General features: G+C 35.9%; 1 protein-coding gene across 2 annotated transcripts in view; it reads right to left on the bottom strand.

Annotated features, from left to right (window-relative positions):
* Window positions 1–17,984, bottom strand: part of PIK3C2G (phosphatidylinositol-4-phosphate 3-kinase catalytic subunit type 2 gamma) — a 345,203-nt gene that overhangs the window by 125,108 nt on the left and 202,111 nt on the right. For both annotated transcript variants that reach the window (XM_026502333.4, XM_057319037.1), the window contains exons 19-20: window positions 3,640–3,820; window positions 543–650 (exon numbers count right to left, since the gene is read on the bottom strand). In XM_026502333.4, coding sequence (XP_026358118.2) covers window positions 543–650; window positions 3,640–3,820 — 289 coding nt within the window. The remainder of the gene's footprint in view (window positions 1–542; window positions 651–3,639; window positions 3,821–17,984) is intronic.

Below are 17,984 nucleotides of genomic sequence, written 5' to 3'. Positions count from 1 at the left end.
CTTAAGAAGAGAAAGAAATTGTTTCTGATGCCAGGAAGGTCACTCCAGGCATAAGTAAAATCACAATATATATAGTACACTGACATATGAGTTTCAGTGAATTTTAAATTAAATAAAAACTGAGGTGTTGAAGCTAATAATCTTAGTGTACTAGGCATGGGTATGCACATAAACTAAACAACCATGAAATTAAAGCCAGCCTGCATAAGGTCACCAAATCATCCATTTTGAATAAACTGAGAAATCAATTTAGTAGAAGTACATCTATTTATTTATTTATTTATTTATTTATTTATTTATTTATTTTTACTGAACTGATAGTTTATTTCTAAACTAGCAAATCATGTGATAAGGCCAATGCAATCTCCACCTTACACAGTGCATCAAAGGCAGCACATAGTTTGGATGGGATTCAATTACCTTTTTCTTAAAATACTTGCAATGACAATTTACAAATTGTTTTTGCCATTTCAAAAGCATACAGTGAACTAAACAATACAAAACAAAAATACTCAACTCGTCTACTGAATAATCTGACTTACATCACGATCAATACCCTTTATACACAGGGCAGGGTTCAGAGGAAGGTGACACGTCTTTATACACTGAAAGAAGTCTTCTAGTCTGCCAATCTCTTTCTTTAGTACCTCCTGTGAAAAAATCATTTGAAAAAGCATTTTAGAAACTGTAAAGAACTCAACTTTCTTCCGAGTTATAATTTTCTTCCATTGATTAAATAAACTCTTTAATTCAGGGGTTGCACACTTGGATGCTTTGGGGTCAGGTAGGTGATGTAAACCACATATAAGGAAGCAGAGGGCTAAAAACAACAGGGAGTGTTGGGGGAAATGGGGAACTAAAGAGTTCATGCCTTTTCTATAGGATTTAAATTCAATTAAAAACAAAACCAAAACAAAGAACTATTTTGTTCAAACAAAACATGATGTGTTGGCTTTGACCTGTGCCCACCATCTTACAACACCTGCTTTAAGTAATTGTTAACACAATCCAATTCTGATAATTTCCTGGAATCTTAGTGTGTAACCCTCAAGATTTATAATAGTGACAGCACATTTTAGAGAAAAATTTCACATATATTAAGAACTATAATGGCAAAAAATGATAATTGTCAGAAATAGTAATATATTTGAACAAATGGTTTACTAAATGTCAATGAGTATATTCCTGATACTTGCCTCACTCCCTTCCATAGTTCTCTGTACCTGTGGAAGATCTGAAACCACAAACAACACCTTTAAAATTGTGTATCCCATAACAAAAAGAGGGGGAAAACAATAATTCAAAATATAAAGGCCCCTTTTAGCCCAGTTTCAGAAACAAAGCTTTAAGTCCAATTCTAAAAATGAAGGATCAGATTAATAATGTTTAATTCACCCCCAAGAGTTTCTTAGCTCTTACTCCTGGGTCATTGGCAAATAATAGAAACTACTGTTCCCAGAATCCAGAAGAACAAGGTGGAAAAATGAGGCAAATTCCACTATGGGACTCTTTGTCCTTTGTCCTATCTATACCTGGATTTTCTTAAGGAGTACCATGGAGGGGAATCTCTACTGTCTTTAAGTATCTTCTTTCACACAGTTTAATTAGTACTTTTTATTTATTTCATTTTATTTTTGATGAGATGACATGCTTTAATAGTAAACAGCAGAGAAAAACAATCTATAAAGAAATAACTTTGAGGAATCTGAGGAAAAATAATCAAGGAGACAATTTTAATATATTAAAAACCCTAGCCTTTATCAGAATATACAGACATGTATTTATAAGTAGGTTTGCAGAATTATGAATTATCTATTAAAAAGGGTTTTTTAAGTTTTTATTTAAATCCCAGTGAGTTAACATACAGTGTAATATTAGTTTCAGGTATACAATATAGTGATTCCACACTTCCATACAACACTAATTAGTACTTTTAAAAATGAAATAGAAAAAAATAGCTAACAGTAACTTGAATTGTATGAAATTACAAATGCATCTTTCATCTCTTTATTTTTATTTTCTTATTTTTATGTGAAGAAGTGTTATCACAAAAACAGTCTAAGTGAGCGAAATGTATTTATTTGAAAGCATAATGTAATAGCACTTTGGAACTTAATGCAAATGGTCAAAAAAAGCATCAGACTTATTTAACTGTAGTATGCATATCAAATATGTGAGGAATTTTAAAATCTAAGAAATAAAGACTAAACTTATACATAAATTTTATAAATTTTAAACCAGTTTATTTTACTTGCTTTCAATTTTTTTCTATCACCAGAAAATAATCTGCAGTAATATGAAGACATTATAGACGTTTTTTTTTTTTTCATTGCTCATCATGTTATATATTTATTAGGTTTTTCTGTCAATCTAAAGTCTATGTTTCCCATTTAAGAATAAATTCCATGCTTATGCTTTTTATTTCCTATTTACTCCTATATAGGTGAAGGGCCATAGCTTTTGGCATTTCTATCAAATGAGCGACTTCCAGCAAAAAAAAATATTGGGCTGGGAAAGAATTCTGGGACACTTTGCCTGTCAAAGTTTTTATATTATTTTGCTGAAAACTCTTTTTGATTTTAGACAGGAGGTGAGAGAAACTATGTGCTCCCTTTGAGGACAAAATTAATGTTTTTGTCATCTTTCCATCTTTAACTCTCAGTCTGTAAGTACTTAATTGTTACTGAATGATGTTATTAATACAATGAACGGATGCCCACTCTCTCCCTGCATCTAGAATGTTGAATGTAAGAGAACCTACTTAATGTTCTTTATCAGTGAGGGAAACTAGTGATGCAGATAATTAAAAAGAACAAATATTCTTCAATCAGATCAAGAAAAAGAATAGCCAGGTCTATTATTATAATCAGTGATGAAAATGCACAATATTTTGACTATCATTCATGGATCTTAGTATAAAAGTTTTACTATCCAAACCACTACTGATTTGTTTAATTAATTTTATTTGTTTTGCCAAAAAAAGTCTTTATTTTGATTAGTGCAGTATTCAAAAAATCTAGACCTAGATTTTGTACCTTGGACAAGTGTGCCCTAAAAAGTCCCCTTTGGACTTCTACTAGCCCGAGTTGTGCTAACATTTTGAGGAAATTACTTCATCTGGTCTTTTTAGACAAACAGCCTTTAAGCTGATTTCTTCTTGTCAGGTACTCTCCATATGCTGCATGGCTACTTAGATCAAAAAACTATACTGGGGTACCTGGGTGGCTCAGTCAGTTAGGCGTCCAAGTCTTGGTTTTGGCTGAAGTTATGATTTCAGGGTCGTGGGACTGAGCCCCATATTGGGCTCCACACTCAGTGTAGTGTCCCTTGGAGATTCTCTCCCTCTCCCTCTCCTTCCCCCTCTGCTCCTCCCACCATTTGCTTTTACTCTCTCTCTCTTTCTCTCTCTCTCGCTCTCATAAATAAATAAAAGAAAATCATAAAAAATCATGTCCTCGCGGTAGACATTATCATTAACTTTAAGACTGTAAATGGAGAAAAATCTTGGTCCAACTAATTGAGTTGGGTGTCTCATAAGTAAGTATAGACAATGAATTTGCTTTCCAAGCTACAAAATTAAAATTTAATTGAACAAAAGATTAAAGAAAACACTACATGAAGATTAATTTCTCAACAAACCTGTCTTTGAGGGTCACTGGCAGACTTGACTTTTTCCCCGATGTCTCCTAGAATTTTAATAAGTCTCTTCTCCTTGGAAAACTCATCACTCAAGGCTTTTCCTGAACAGAATTGGAGAGCTGCCAATAGCTTCAGATACCAGCTTTTAAAATAAGCTTCATTCTGTGCATCCTTTAGCAGCCTGAAGGAAAGAGAGAAAAAGAACTCTTGTATCCATAGCTGATTTTTTAACCCCCTACAGCAGGAACGATCAGTGCATTTCAGACTAATCTGTATTGGGTGGCTTTGGGCAGTTTAACAGCCTGGAATCGGGGAAAATGTTGTTTATTTGTCGGCAGTCATCAAATTCTGATAGTTAATGAGATTCCTAGAGTGAAGAATCAATAAGAGACCTGCTTTTTCTCATTTCAACTCACAATGCACTGTTTTTTCTTTTTTCAGCCTTCTTAATTCTCTAACAAATACTTAATTCTTTAACAAATAAAACAAATATTTTGACTTCTTATTAAAATAAGGACAAAGTTTTAGAAATAGTATTTATAAGGGACCACACTATATTGGAACTCAACCATCAACCTTACCTTTTTCTACTTTTCTTCAAAAGGCAATGTCTGCCCCCGCCCCCAGCCCCCACTGTCACATACCTACATATGTCTCTTTCTTCCAGTACCTCCCCTTGATTACTTAGAGAAAGACATTGTAAAGGCAAGAGCATGGTTTTTGTTTTCAGGCATTTCTGGACTCAAATCTCAGCCCTACAACCTACAAGTAATTTCAACTAGTTACTTAACTAGACTGAGATTTAAATTTCTTTATCTATAAAACAAAGTAATAACGCTGACTCTGTAAAGCTGTATAGAACACAGAATGAGCTAATGCATTCAAAAGGGCTTAGCACAACGTACCTACCAGTCAGCCAACATTAGTTCATCTGTATTTTGCGGTCTCCCCCAGCCAACTTCTGTCACTGACTGGCTGTCTGCTCAAGTCATGAACATGGGAGGCATAGCACTTAAAAAAGTGAGAATACTATGATAGATAATGGAGCAGTAACAAATATTTTATTACTCTGTCTGCCATGTGAGAATTTCTATCGCCTTGAAACTAATTCCAATATGCTCAAACTTTACTTTCTATTATGCCCTAAGCCACTGAAATAGAATAAAAAAACCTCATTCCTTTGAATGTTAACCTCTCTTTGATTGATTCTTTTAATCTTAACTGGTCTCTAGTCTTGTCCTTCTCTGAAAAATTAACATTCAAGAAAATAGAAGAAAGTTATTGTGAGAATGGAATACTAAAAAAAAGACTAAATGCAGAGCAGTTGAAAAGTATATAGATGAATTTCATTCTGCATTCTTAATTTTGCATCTCTGCCTCTGTATTATGTTACAGAGACTATAACACATTATTTTCATTTGTTCTATGTTCTCTGTTTCTACAGATTTAGAAAAATTAAGTTAAGAAGTTTAAAAATTTGATTTGTTTTCTTTTCTATTTTTATTTTTTTTAGGTGAGGGCTTGCTCTCTTGTCATTGTAATGAAGCCAACTTATCTTCTAGCACCTTTTTTGCTTTTAAGTGGAATAACGGTTCTTATTTACCTCTGGAAAGTGTTTAAAAAACCCTCAAGGGGTTAAAGATGTATTGATGAAACAGTGTAATCTATTGATAGCTGCTTATTTTCAATGTAAGAATAGTAGCGGACAATGAAGTTTTCCTATGCTTACCCTATGGTGAGATTTTGATATGTCAAATGTAATAAATGAAACCTGTCATTATTTGGAAGCTCTAAGAAAATGAGTGTTGTGTGAGTGTGAATTGGAAAGCCGCAAATGCAAGCATCTACATGTAAAACTTTAAGAAATTTTATGTAAAATTGTGTATCTCTTAATTCTCCCCGTATTTTGAAGACTTTGGTAATGTACCATTTTATAGTGTCCTTGGGTTTCAGTGAGATAGGCACTTGACAGGTAGAGTATTTCTGTATCTCTATCAATGCCTGCCAGCATTTTCATACACTGAATATTGAGTCGCTTGTTTAAAAAATATTTTTAACCAGTTCTTGTACACAAATATAACTGTATAACCTCCTGACTGCTATATACATGATAAAAGGAAAAGTTACTTTGTACAGATGAAGTCAAGTTTTTACTAAAATAATTCTTTAAAAAGATACATTTAGAGATGGGGGGTCACGGGAACTGTCAGAATTATCTAATTTGTATTCATAATATTCTCAATTTTTTTTGTTAGAAATGTATTTGATTTTTTCAAGGAGAAACTCAGTTTTATTCCTTGCTCAAAATAAAACAGAGGAAGGAAGATTTGCAGAGAGAATATGACTGTTCTAAAAAAAATATAAAAGCAAAGAAAATTCAGTGTATTCCACTGTGGTTATTTTCCTTATAGAATATGCCTCATTTCAACCCTGCATCCCCGCTAAGATCATATGTTCTCCTCGTGAGATCTGGCTCAAGCTCTATGGTTTTTTACCCGACTAATGAAGAGTTTGTCTTTACACACTGCAGAGTTGAAATCATGGAGTGGTAAAGGTAGATGACCATGAGAGGTCAAATAGTCCATCCCTATGTCCTTAGGCAGAGTCAAGAAAAATTAACATGTCCTTTTATTTTAAACAACTGCAAAGAAAGTTGGACTATACAGTTTGAGGTAGAGAGTTATGCAGTTCTGCATTGATGACTTTTACATAAGGAAATGCTAAACTCCTCATGCCGTAATTTGTATCCATTGCCTCTGTCTGGAAGATTAGCAAACAGCTGGCCACTCTCTCTTGAACATCACAGAAACCTTTTTCAAAAGACATTGTCACCTAAGAGAAGCAGCATTGCTTATGTCGAATAATTTTTTTTTTTTTAATTTTCAAAGTTAAGGCCAAGGGACTGAGAAGTATTAAGATTTGGTGGTGAAAGATCAGACTTTTAAGGTGCATGCAATGTGACTGTGTATAAACTGTGAGGTAAATCTTAAAATGCCAGAGACCTGTTTATCCTAATATCTGTGAGATCCAGGGATCTAATTCAATTTGATATGATTTTGTACACATCTTATAGACTGTAAGTCATGACAACATTAAAATGAGGATAAATGCATAAAATCTAGCTGATTAAAGGTTTTGACAGTGTTAAGGATGAGAGGCAGAAGCAAGAATAAGGAGGAAACCCAGGTAACAGCACAGTTGTTAGAGGATGTTATGAAGGTATTTGACTGTATTAAGGGGATCATGGTGGACTCAGAGATACCTAAGATAGAAACTCCAGCTAGTATGATAGGGAGATTTTCCTTGGATATTGAGATTGTCTCTGTTTCTTCATGCACATGGCTGCTTCTGATCCCACAGAGAGTGACTTATTAAAGCCACAGGAGGAGTACATTGTTCTCACTTCTCAGGCTACCAGCAGGACAGAAGAGAGTCATCACACCATCCCCGCCCTCCTTGCCTCCTGATTCTCTTCAGTGAAGGTCTAATTGTAGTTCTCAATAGCACAGTATCCCACATCTTACGGGCTACCTTAAATTTTGACCCACTTGAGTTATTTCCTGAGAGTGAAAAGGGGAAACAACATGATCAGAGAACTGAGCTACACAATGAAGATGAGTGATTTCAGGTCATTCCAGGACCTCCCCTTCCCATTTCCTCTTGTGTTTGTTGATAAAAGGCAAGGTGTGTGGCTCAGTAGACCAGATTTTAGGGAGCACAGAAGGATTCTAGAATGTCACTTCTTCAAGTGTATTTAAAACCCTGGGACACATAAAGGCTGATATTAATACTTGATACGGAATTACTAATTTTAAGATTTTAATAGTGTGATTAAGAAGTAAAAAAGCATGTGGGGTGCCTGGGTGGCTCAGTTGGTTAAGCATCTCAATCTCGATCTTAGCCCAGGTCTCGATGTCATGGTTGTGGGCTCCACGCTGGGCATGGAATTCACTTAAAAAAAAAAATTAAAAAAATTTAAAAATAAAAAAAGTAAAAAGCATGTATCTCTCTAACTCTTATAACTTTACTTTACTTCTTAGTGTTTAAGACATTTATTTAACATTTTCCAAACAGAAGAACTTGATACTTTTTTTTTTTTTGGAGAGAGACAAAGAGAGAGCACCGGCAGGAGAGGGGGCCAGGGAGGGGCAGAGAGGGAGAGGGAGAGAAAGATTCTTTTTTTTTTTTTTTAAGATTTTATTTATTTATTTGACAGAGAGAGAGAGACAGCCAGAGAGAGAGAGAGAAAACACAAGCAGGGGGAGTGGGAGAGGAAGAAACAGGCTTCCCAGTGGAGCAGGCAGCCTGATGTGGGGCTCAATCCTAGGACCCTGGGATTGGGCCCTGAGCCAAAGGCAGATGCTTAACAACAGAGCCACCCAGGCGCCCCGAGAGAAAGATTCTTAAGCAGGCTTCATGCTCCGCTCAGAGTCTGCACGGGGCTCAATCTCATGACCTTGAGATCATGACCTGAGCCAAAATCAAGAGTCAGATGTTTAACCAACTAAGCCACCCAGACACCCCAGGAACTTGATACATTTATAGTCCTTGCAAAGATAATCATTTCCTAGGACAAGTTTATTCTTAGAATACTAATTTGCTTTTTTTGAAATATAACACTAAACTTCTGTTGAATTTTGCATGTAAAGAGCATTATATTGGCCAGGTTTGCAGAAATGTAATTTCCAATCAATAGTTATTTTGCAATATCTGTCACTACATTATTTTGTAACAATTCTTAAATATAAAACTATTAAAAGGAAATAAATTCAGAAAGTAATGACAGCCATACTGTAGACATTGTATACATTTTTAGAACACTTAAATATGTGAGAGGGGACCATAAAGTATTAGCTGACTTAACTGTATCCCCATAATATAATTTATATACTTAATATTTATTACCACTTCAAAAGTGTTCTTTTTGAAATGTTATATGTTCATACTGATGCCATTCCCATTGTGCTGACACTATGTGGTAGATCTGGTTATTGTTTCCAACTCTATGCGTTCTCCTCCGAGGGAGAGCATACATATACACTCCTTGTTTTGTGACTTCCAGTCCCTTCCCATAGGCAGAGTCTACTTCTCTACCCAGGGTCAGGGTTGGTCATGTGACTCACTTTGGCCAATAGGATGTTACTGATGAGATGTACGCCCATGTCCATGCAGATGCTGTAAATGTGCTATTATGGATTGGTGTGGCAGCTTGTACTTCTGCTTTGTGCCATGGAAACAGTATGTCCCAGCTGGGGGGGCTGTTCCTCCAGTCACGGAGTAACAAGACAATGTAAATCAGAGCTAAGCATTGCTGTGTGGAGTCCAGTGGAGCCAAGCAGAACTTATAGCAAGTCCGCAGCCTATGTACTCAGTCAGTGAGAAATGAATCTGTGTTGTTCCAAGCCACGGAAACTTTGAGGCTATTTGTTGCTATAGTAAAAACTAATGAATATGCCTATTTTCATATTCTTTCTTTTCCCATTTTCTTTGTTTTTGTTTTTATTTATTTGTTTGTATTGCCTTTAGAATATGCAGCATATTTTTTAAACATCTACAGTGTTAGTCCTGAGGATATTTTGGGGTATATCTAATTACTGAAAATAAACAAAAGTCATCTGGAGCCAAGTCTGGTGAATTAGATGAGTAATCGATTTGAGTATACTATTTCAGATTTTAAAAAAAAACTATAAAAGTAATAAAAATGGTTTTCTTTTATGGATCACAAAAAGCTCCAAAAGGATTTAAAAAATGATTTGATCTGGCTCATTTGGGCATGTATCTTCCATTAAACTGCTGACATTTTGTTGTTTTATTACCACTAACATACTTTTTGACCCATTTGAAAGTGTGAATAGGCCCATGTACCATCTGTTGCTTTGTCTAGCCAAGTGTTTTGAGTGTCTAGTAGGAGATTCTTTCTGAGTAAAAATGTTGTACTAATGAGTGCAATAGGGCAATGGCAAGATTTTTTTTAGAACTTATCTAACACAGAACAAGACAAAGGGCCTGATGGCTTAGGGCAGTGAGGGAGGCAGCACATGTAGCTGCTCTGGGAAACTAAGAGCTTTGCCTTAATGTTAACAGCTGAAGACTAAATGGCTGAAGAGGCAGGGGACCAATGGCTTTGGAAAAGGAAGTACCCATATGAGCATGAGAGTCATGAGTCATTAGCCTAGTGAGGAATAGACTAGTTCCTCTATACCCCGTTCTCTCTGCAAAGTCCAAAGAGGAAAGCCCAAAGAGAGCCATTTATTCAGCTGTGTGCCAGAATTGAAGACTGTTGCCTCATTCCCAGGTTAGATTTCTGTTCTGAAAGAGGGTTTGTTGATTTCCCTTGGGCTTATGTGAACAGGAAGAAAATGCTAGGGCAGGGTGGAGAGACAAGACAGGAAAGAGCAGCCCACACTCCCACACCTCAACTGTTTGGCAAAGCAAGGATGTACAAGTTTTTCAAGGTTCAAATAAATACATGGAAAGTAATGATATGTGATCCACTCCTGTGTAGAAAGGGGTTATTCCAAGGCCAGATCTTCCTATGGGAATCTCCTGCAAGACTGCCCAAAGAACTCAGCCACATGAGGTAGCCAGTTTTCACAGTAAAACCACACAGAGCCCTGATGGAAAATCAGAGACCTCAGACAGAGGATTGCAATTGTTTGTCCAAGTGTGAAGATCAGGTTCCTTTCTTTTCTTCTAGTCCCGAGTCAAGAGAATTAAGAACCAGAAAAGAGACAGAATAGGAGTGAAATATCGGATCATACTCTCTACCCACGGCAAGCTCCCAAATCAAAACTTGGCCGGTGCTGGAGAATAAGGAGGAGGTGTTTGTTAAATTGGAGAAGAAAATGAAGTTTTAAAATGGACAAAACTAGTAGGAGTTTTTGATCTAAAAGTGAGCAGGAAACTGTGGAATCTACTCTGGTTTTAATTAGGGAATGTGAAAGAGCAAAGGTAGTATTTTAAAAATAATAAAAACTTTTATTGGAGACTACCAAGCTCAGCCAGTTTAAAGAGAATAGTTAAGACCATTCAAAATCTAAGTCGGTATAAGAAGAAATACAGCTTCAGGAAATGCACTGACTGCACTGCATGAGAAAACAAAAAAAGCCTCAAAATGCAGAATAAGAACTGAGGGGATTTTATCTCAAAACTCTTAAGAGGGTTGGCTGAGAATTTTCTTTGTGTTTCTTTATTCCCTTGCCACTTCTATAAAAACAGTGCCCATTTTGATTTTATTCATGGGCAACTAATGCTACACACAGAATTGTTTTCAAGAAGTCGAACTTGTTTCTTCAGCGACTGGTTATTAACACTGCATATATGTGGATATATAGGTATGCAGTTACTATTATAATTGATAATTTATTATTATAGTTAAATAAAGTCTTTAACAGATATGACCAGTCACATGTTTAATCATAAACTTAAACGGGATTTTTTTCTGAAGGAAAATGAGCCATAGATGGTACCCAGTTTATGTAAATAATTGTCATCATGATTACAGCACTGATGTCCTCTTAACCTCAGCTGGGAAATAAGGAGGGAAACACAAAAACACCTCAAAACTATGTTGAGCAGATAAGTTCCTCTGAAGAGATTCCTGGATCTATAATAAGATCTACTCATCTTGCTGATCTACTCACATGTACTCATTCATATGTTTACATGTTAAATGTACTGAATAATGTGATTTAAAAGCAGCAACTCTGTCCTCTGATTCCAACATACACTTACTGGTTTTAAGATATTTTATTCAAATCAGTCTTCTAAATTAAGCACCAAGCTGTGAATAACTCTTGGTTCTAATTCTAAAACAAAACAAAACAGGTGGAATTTTAGCCCTAGACACACTTTGGAAGAGATAGGTATCTATGAGAACCTCCTGAATTGCATCTCTCTTTTTTCACAATCTGGTTTCTGCTTTCCCTGATCCCTAAGAATTTGTGTTCTCCTGTTGCTCTTCTTTGCTGAAAACTCCACCTAGCTCTGGTCTCTCCTCTTGTCCTATTGTCCCGAGCTCCCAGCTAGCCCTTTTCCTTCTTACTCTAGTCAAACACATTATTCCTCACTGTACATTATACTCATATACTCAGAGAATTACTTGAGCATGGGGCTGAATGACATTTCCAGATAATATCTCCCACCCCTCACATTTACTGGGTGAGAAAGCTGAAAGATTAAGGGACTTGCCTAAGGTCTTAGGACTAAAACCCAGAGTCCCTAAACCACTGCCCCAGGGTCTTTCCATAGTACCATATTCTATGTCTGTTATGGATTGAACGTTTGTGTCCCCTCACCCCCAAATTTATATATTGAAGCCCTAACACCCAATATGATGATATTTGGAGGTGGGACCTTTGGGAGGTGATTAGGTTTAGATGAAGTCCTGAGAGTGGGGCCCACTTATGAGATTAATGCCCTTAAGAGAAGAAAAAGAGCCTGGAGCTCTCTGCTTTTTCTGCCACGTGAGGACACAGTGAGAAGATGTCCAGCATCTGTCTACAAGCTGGGAAGAGGGTACTCCTGGGAAAATGGAATCGGCTAGCATCTTGATCTTAGATTTCCCAGCCTCTAGAACCTTAAGAAATAAATTCCTGTTGTTTAAGGCACATAGTCTATGTTACTTTTTTTATTGCAACTTGAGCTGACTAACATAGTGTCCTAACAACCATTAAACTATGATTTGGAAGACAATTTTCTGCTTGCATTACCTCTGGCAAGGAACTTAATACTTTGGCCCTTAATTTTTTAGTCTGTAAAAGTTGGAATTGATGAGGTTCAGCAAGTGACCTTCCAACTATAGGGCTCTATAATTTTAATCCTTGATGAATGTATCAAGCATTTACTCTATGCCAGGCATTTCCCAAGCATTCTACATAGCTGTGTTAAGTAATCCTTGTATTTGCTCCAGGTAATGACTCCATCTTATGGACAAGGATATTATAGTTTATAGAGGTCAAGTAACTTTCACAGTCACCCAATCAGGGGACCAGGGATTCAAATTCAAGTTTATCTGACTCCAAAGTCTTGGTTCTTTACCATCATGCTGTACCACCTCCTGATACCCTGACATGGGTACCAGCTAATGACTTAGCCTGAAACTAACACACGATCTAGAAATCCTTTCTCGCTACTTTCTTACTGTGCTTGTCTTTAATCCTTCTCTGGCTTCTTGTTTTCTAACCCTCGGAAGTCTCATGCTCTCCAGATTGCCTTCTTTTTTCCAAAGTGCCTCACTTCATTTCATTCTGCCACCTATAAACTCTACCCAATCATCAAAATATCTAATAATATTTTCCTTTCTATTTTTAACTTTTTTTTGAACTTTTATTTTTTTATTATTTTTTTAAAGATTTTATTTATTTATTTGACGGAGAGAGAGATAGCGAAAGAGGGAACACAAGCAGGGGGAGTGGGATAGGAAGAAGCAGGCTCCCAGCGAAGGAGCCTGATGTGGGGCTCAATCCCAGAACACCGGGATCACGCCCTGAGCCGAAGGCAGACGCTTAACAACTGAGCCACCCGGGTACCCCTTTTTTGAACTTTTAAAGCAAAGCTTGTTAACCTAAGTATACTTTCGTGTGAAATACTTATAAGCAGAAATATTTTTGTTTCCCTTGCCTAGCCTACAAAAAGAATAGAATATGGGGGCTCGACTTTACTTGTGGAAATGCCAAATCATACACCTGACCCACCTCTTCTCCATCCTTCCTCACTTTAGAAAGTGAGACCAATACTGTAATTTCTATGGATCTGGCCTCCTGTGATTTACTTAGACTAGTGATAGTGCTGGGTGGGGCTAGGAGAGTATAGAGAAAAGTTGCTAAATTGAAAGTAACACCCTGACTGCATTTGAGGATCTAAGAATCCAGATGAACTGTGCACACACACAGATGTGCCTTGAGCTACCCACCTTAATTGGGCCTGTGGTTCCAAATGATTTCAAGTTGTGGCAAAAGAGAAGTGGGGAGGCACTAACATCAGCACATGTGCTGAAATAAAATAAATTCTGTTTGACATATAATTAATGTTGAAGTCCATGCTCCTGGAATTTTAAATTAGTCCAATAGATGCCTGCATTTTCCATTACTTTTTGAAAATATGGTTCTGAACTGAGTTCTTAACTCAGCTTTTTTTCCCCCCCTGAATACATGTATAGTTGCTTTCAAGGCAGTATAAGCATCTTTTTCATAAAGTTTCCTTAGCAAAATTTCTTTTAACAGCAAGACAATTCCTTTGCTATATGAATGTTTCATAAGAATAGCAACCTAATAATAAAGATCCTCTTTACCCCTCAGCCTTTTGTTCTTGCATAGCCCTCTGGTGAAGGCTGGATAATCATCATATTGTGCAGTGAACAATTCATGTGTTTGAACACAGCCAGAGGGGCAGGTTTATAGGTGTAAGGCAAAGTTAGCTTTGAAATACCTAGTTTCCCTGGAACCTCAGTTTCAAATCACAGCTGGGCAGCTGCTTCACCCTTCATTCTTGAGTCACAAATAGCGTGGTTTATTCTGTGAGGATATTAAAGGTTCCCTGGGATGTTATCCGTAAGATTTGGAGCTGTGTTTGATGTCCTGAGAAAATTTCTGGGACATTCTTGCTCACTGTCATGAAATCGTATGTCCCCTGAGGTCGGCTAGCACTGTTTAATCCTATTTCTTTTGGAAATTCAATAAAGACTTAGTGGTGTTCTATAAGGCCTCCACAACCTACCTAGCCAGCTAATTCTCTGTTGATTTGTGTGATGATATTGTCTTTGTTCTTGTGCAGATGGAACTTGCCAGGCAGGAATAACTGTCTTATGCACTAGATCATATGCATTTAAAAGGGGACATATTCCATTTCCAAGGCTCTCTAGATCACTACCCAAGTAACTTAGCAGATCACTGCCCAACCTCAGTCTCTTCATTTGTAAAATGATGATGATACTGTCTGTCCTGTCATTAAATCTGTGTTTCTGCTATGGTCGGAACTGTGTCTCCTAAAATTCAAATGTTAAAGCCCTAATGCCCAGTGTAACTGTATTTGGAGGTAGACCTTCAAGGAGGTAATTAAGATTAAATGAGGTTGTAAGGGTGGGAACCTAATCCAATAGAACTGGTGTCCATATAAGAAGAGGATGGGAGCATGTGCACAGAGGAAAAAGTCATGTGAGGACTGAGCAAGAAGGCAGCTGTCTGCAACCCAGGAGGAGAGGTCTCAATAGAAACCAATCCTACTGGCTCCTTGATTTTAAACTTCTACCCTAAAGAACTGTAAGAAAATAAATTTTTATTGTTTTGGCCACCCAGTCCGAGGTATTCTGTTGTGGCAGCCTTAGCTGACTGATGTAGTTTCCAGCCTAAAACTCCTTTTTTTTTTTTTTTCCCCCTGTGGTCCGGACCTACATGTTCATCTGTCTATAAGCTATCACTCTTACATTTTCCTAAGGCATTTCAACCTTAACATGACTAATTTCACTATCATTCCCCCCAATACCTTCTTTTTCACCTGAATTACCTCCATGAATAGAATCACCAGCCTTCCATCACCCTAACTAAAAATGAAGCAGTTATTTATGATTCTTCTTTCACCTTTAGCCACATCAAATTTGTTACCATGACTTAATACATTCACCATCTAAATAGATCTCAGATCTAATTTCTTTTTTCTGCTCCCACTGACAGAATTTAATTGAGGCCTTAATTTCTTCAAGGTATTACTAGAATCTTCTGGTACTTGATTTTTCTACCACCTGCGTTTAAAACTTTTTTTCTCCCTCAAATTAGTCCCTTTTACTTAGTCAAGTGAAGTACTGTTCTTGTGATTAAAATCCAGAGAGCCTTCACGATAAAATATAAAGTACTAGTATAACTTAAAGGGCACTCATGATTTAGTGTCTTCGCATCTTAAAGTCCCATTCATATGCTCACATTTCAAACAAAAAGTACTACTTATAATAATTTGAATCTTCTCTGCCTTCTCAGGCTACAATACTTTCACATCATCCCGTCCTCTGGGTCTGAAATCATATTTCGATATGTCAACACCTGTTTATCCCTTAATGTTCAACTAAACTAACAACTTTTTCAAAAAGTCATTCCTGGGCAGGTGTGCAGCATTTCCTGTGTAAGGGTGAAGTACTTCCCTATATCCATTATTCTTTCAACACTTGTTTTATTGTGTGTGTTTTTTTTTTTTTTTAGAATTGTGCTTTAATTGCTTTGTTTTGTTTTGTTTTAATCTCTTCCCTATTTGACTTTAAATTCCTTTAGGGAAGGTCTATGACTTTATCCTTTTGTGGCCTACCAGAGTTTCTGACTGTGACAAGAGTAACCAGTCAATTTTGTTGAATAAATGAATTGACTACTAAGTAAATAAACCTGGTTTTCCTAAAATTGGTTTCTTTCGTTTCTTGATTAAAATTTTAGGTTATGAACCTAAAGTAATTTCTTAATTATTCTGGAATTATAGAATCCTATTAAACTATATTTTCACATGCCATTTCCTCTACTGTCCAAAATATTTATACTATACATGTATATGCAGATATTTAAAATATATTTATTAACCTACACATTAATTATTTGAAAATTTTGAAACATTCCAAGAGATTACTGGAGATGCTCCATCATATTGTGATTTCAGGAGTCAGATCATGGGCACAGAATACTGGAGTAATTTTTACTAAGCAAAAATAATTGCTTAATTAAGTGGATTTAGTTGAGGATGGTCAGATGGAAAATCCATCACTGACAAAGTTACATTAGCTAAATGTTAGGTAATTTAAAGAGAAGCTCTTTTCTATCAGAGGGAAAAAAAATGACAAATATAAGAAAAAAGTGACTATATCTATTTAGGTGAGTAATCAGAGCATTTATTTCCAAAGGATTTCCAAAAGCTTGTTTAGAAGATGTATAGACTGTCTGATATCAATAATATCAGTTCAAAAAGCGTCAGACCCTTAAATTTAGTCTTATTTGAGATGTGAGCAGTTAAAGGTATAGCTATTAAAATGAAAATAACCTATAACGATCTATTGGTGGCTTTTATTTCAATTGTTATTTTTGTCTTAGGTCTGTCCTCTTTAGAAACAAGTCTTTTTCATTTTGAACCACCAAATTATTCAGTCCTTTATGAGACTCTCCCTTCATAATTATCCTTTAAGAAAAGTTTCAGGAGCCTTACTTCAATGAGACTCTTTCTTTGTCCCTGAAATCATCAGTGGAGGTTGGATGATAGTGCTCAAAGGGCAGATAACTGAAATTGCTTTGGAATTAATTCGTTAGCAATTTTCTTTTTCTTTTTTTCTGGCACACACATTAAAAACAACAACAAGTAGTTTACTGTTCACATTTTTAAGAAAATGGCATTTATTTTTAGTCAGAATTTGAAAATTATTAACTTGAATTATGAATGAAATAATACATGCTCTGTTAAAAATAATAGTAGCTGTTGTTCTAGCTATTCTTAGATATATGCAGTTGGAATTCTACCTCATATTTCTTTAGATTTCATAAATATTTTTCATTACAGTGTGGTTCATTTAAAAAAAAATGTTTTCCAAAACATGACTGAATGGAAAACCTAAAGTTTTCTCTATCAGAATAACTGCAAAGTTAAAGGTATTTCTTATTTTAATGATATTTAGCCAACATGCTCAGTTTCTTTAAAGCAATTAAGAAGAATGGTGGCGTTTTCTCCACTCTTCAAGACAAGTCTGGCTTCAAGGATTCAAGTTCAGTATCTTCAGTTTGTTTCATGTCATTGTCAAAAGCATTGGCAAAACAACCACTATAGTAACAAACCAAACAAATGTATAATGATAATAACAGCAATAGTTGAAGTCAAGGCACCAATGTAAGAACAATAATGGAACTGATTCAGCTCACCTTCTAAAATGATCATTACTATTACGGATAAGACTGAATATATCTGAATAGTTTTCTTAGTTCCTCAACAAATACTGAATAGTTGCTCTAGGTATGTCATTTATACTTGACCCATAGAGCTGGGCTTGTTGTTTTCAATATTTAAGCAGAATTGGTTGAACAGCAAAGGAGTAGCAGTCATAAGAATAAGATGGAAATTGACATTGTAAACTTCAATACCATATAAATGGCTAGACTGGCCAAGAAATACAACTGCATTTTGTTTTTTCATAAGACACATGTTAATCACTTCTGTGTTAGAGTTTGTGTAGTATTGGAGAGAATAATTATTTCTTTCAGTGTTTGCCCAATAAAAAATGCCCCAGAAAGATAAGCTGTAAAATAGGAGTGGAGACTACAGATTTATGGAAATAATGTTATTTAGAAGTTCTTTTTTTTTAAATTGTAAAAACATTATACATTTTTAAACAA

Source organism: Ursus arctos, unplaced genomic scaffold (genome assembly GCF_023065955.2).
Source record: "Ursus arctos isolate Adak ecotype North America unplaced genomic scaffold, UrsArc2.0 scaffold_26, whole genome shotgun sequence".
Classification (NCBI taxonomy): domain Eukaryota; kingdom Metazoa; phylum Chordata; class Mammalia; order Carnivora; family Ursidae; genus Ursus; species Ursus arctos.
This window is presented reverse-complemented; position numbering and strand designations above follow the sequence as displayed.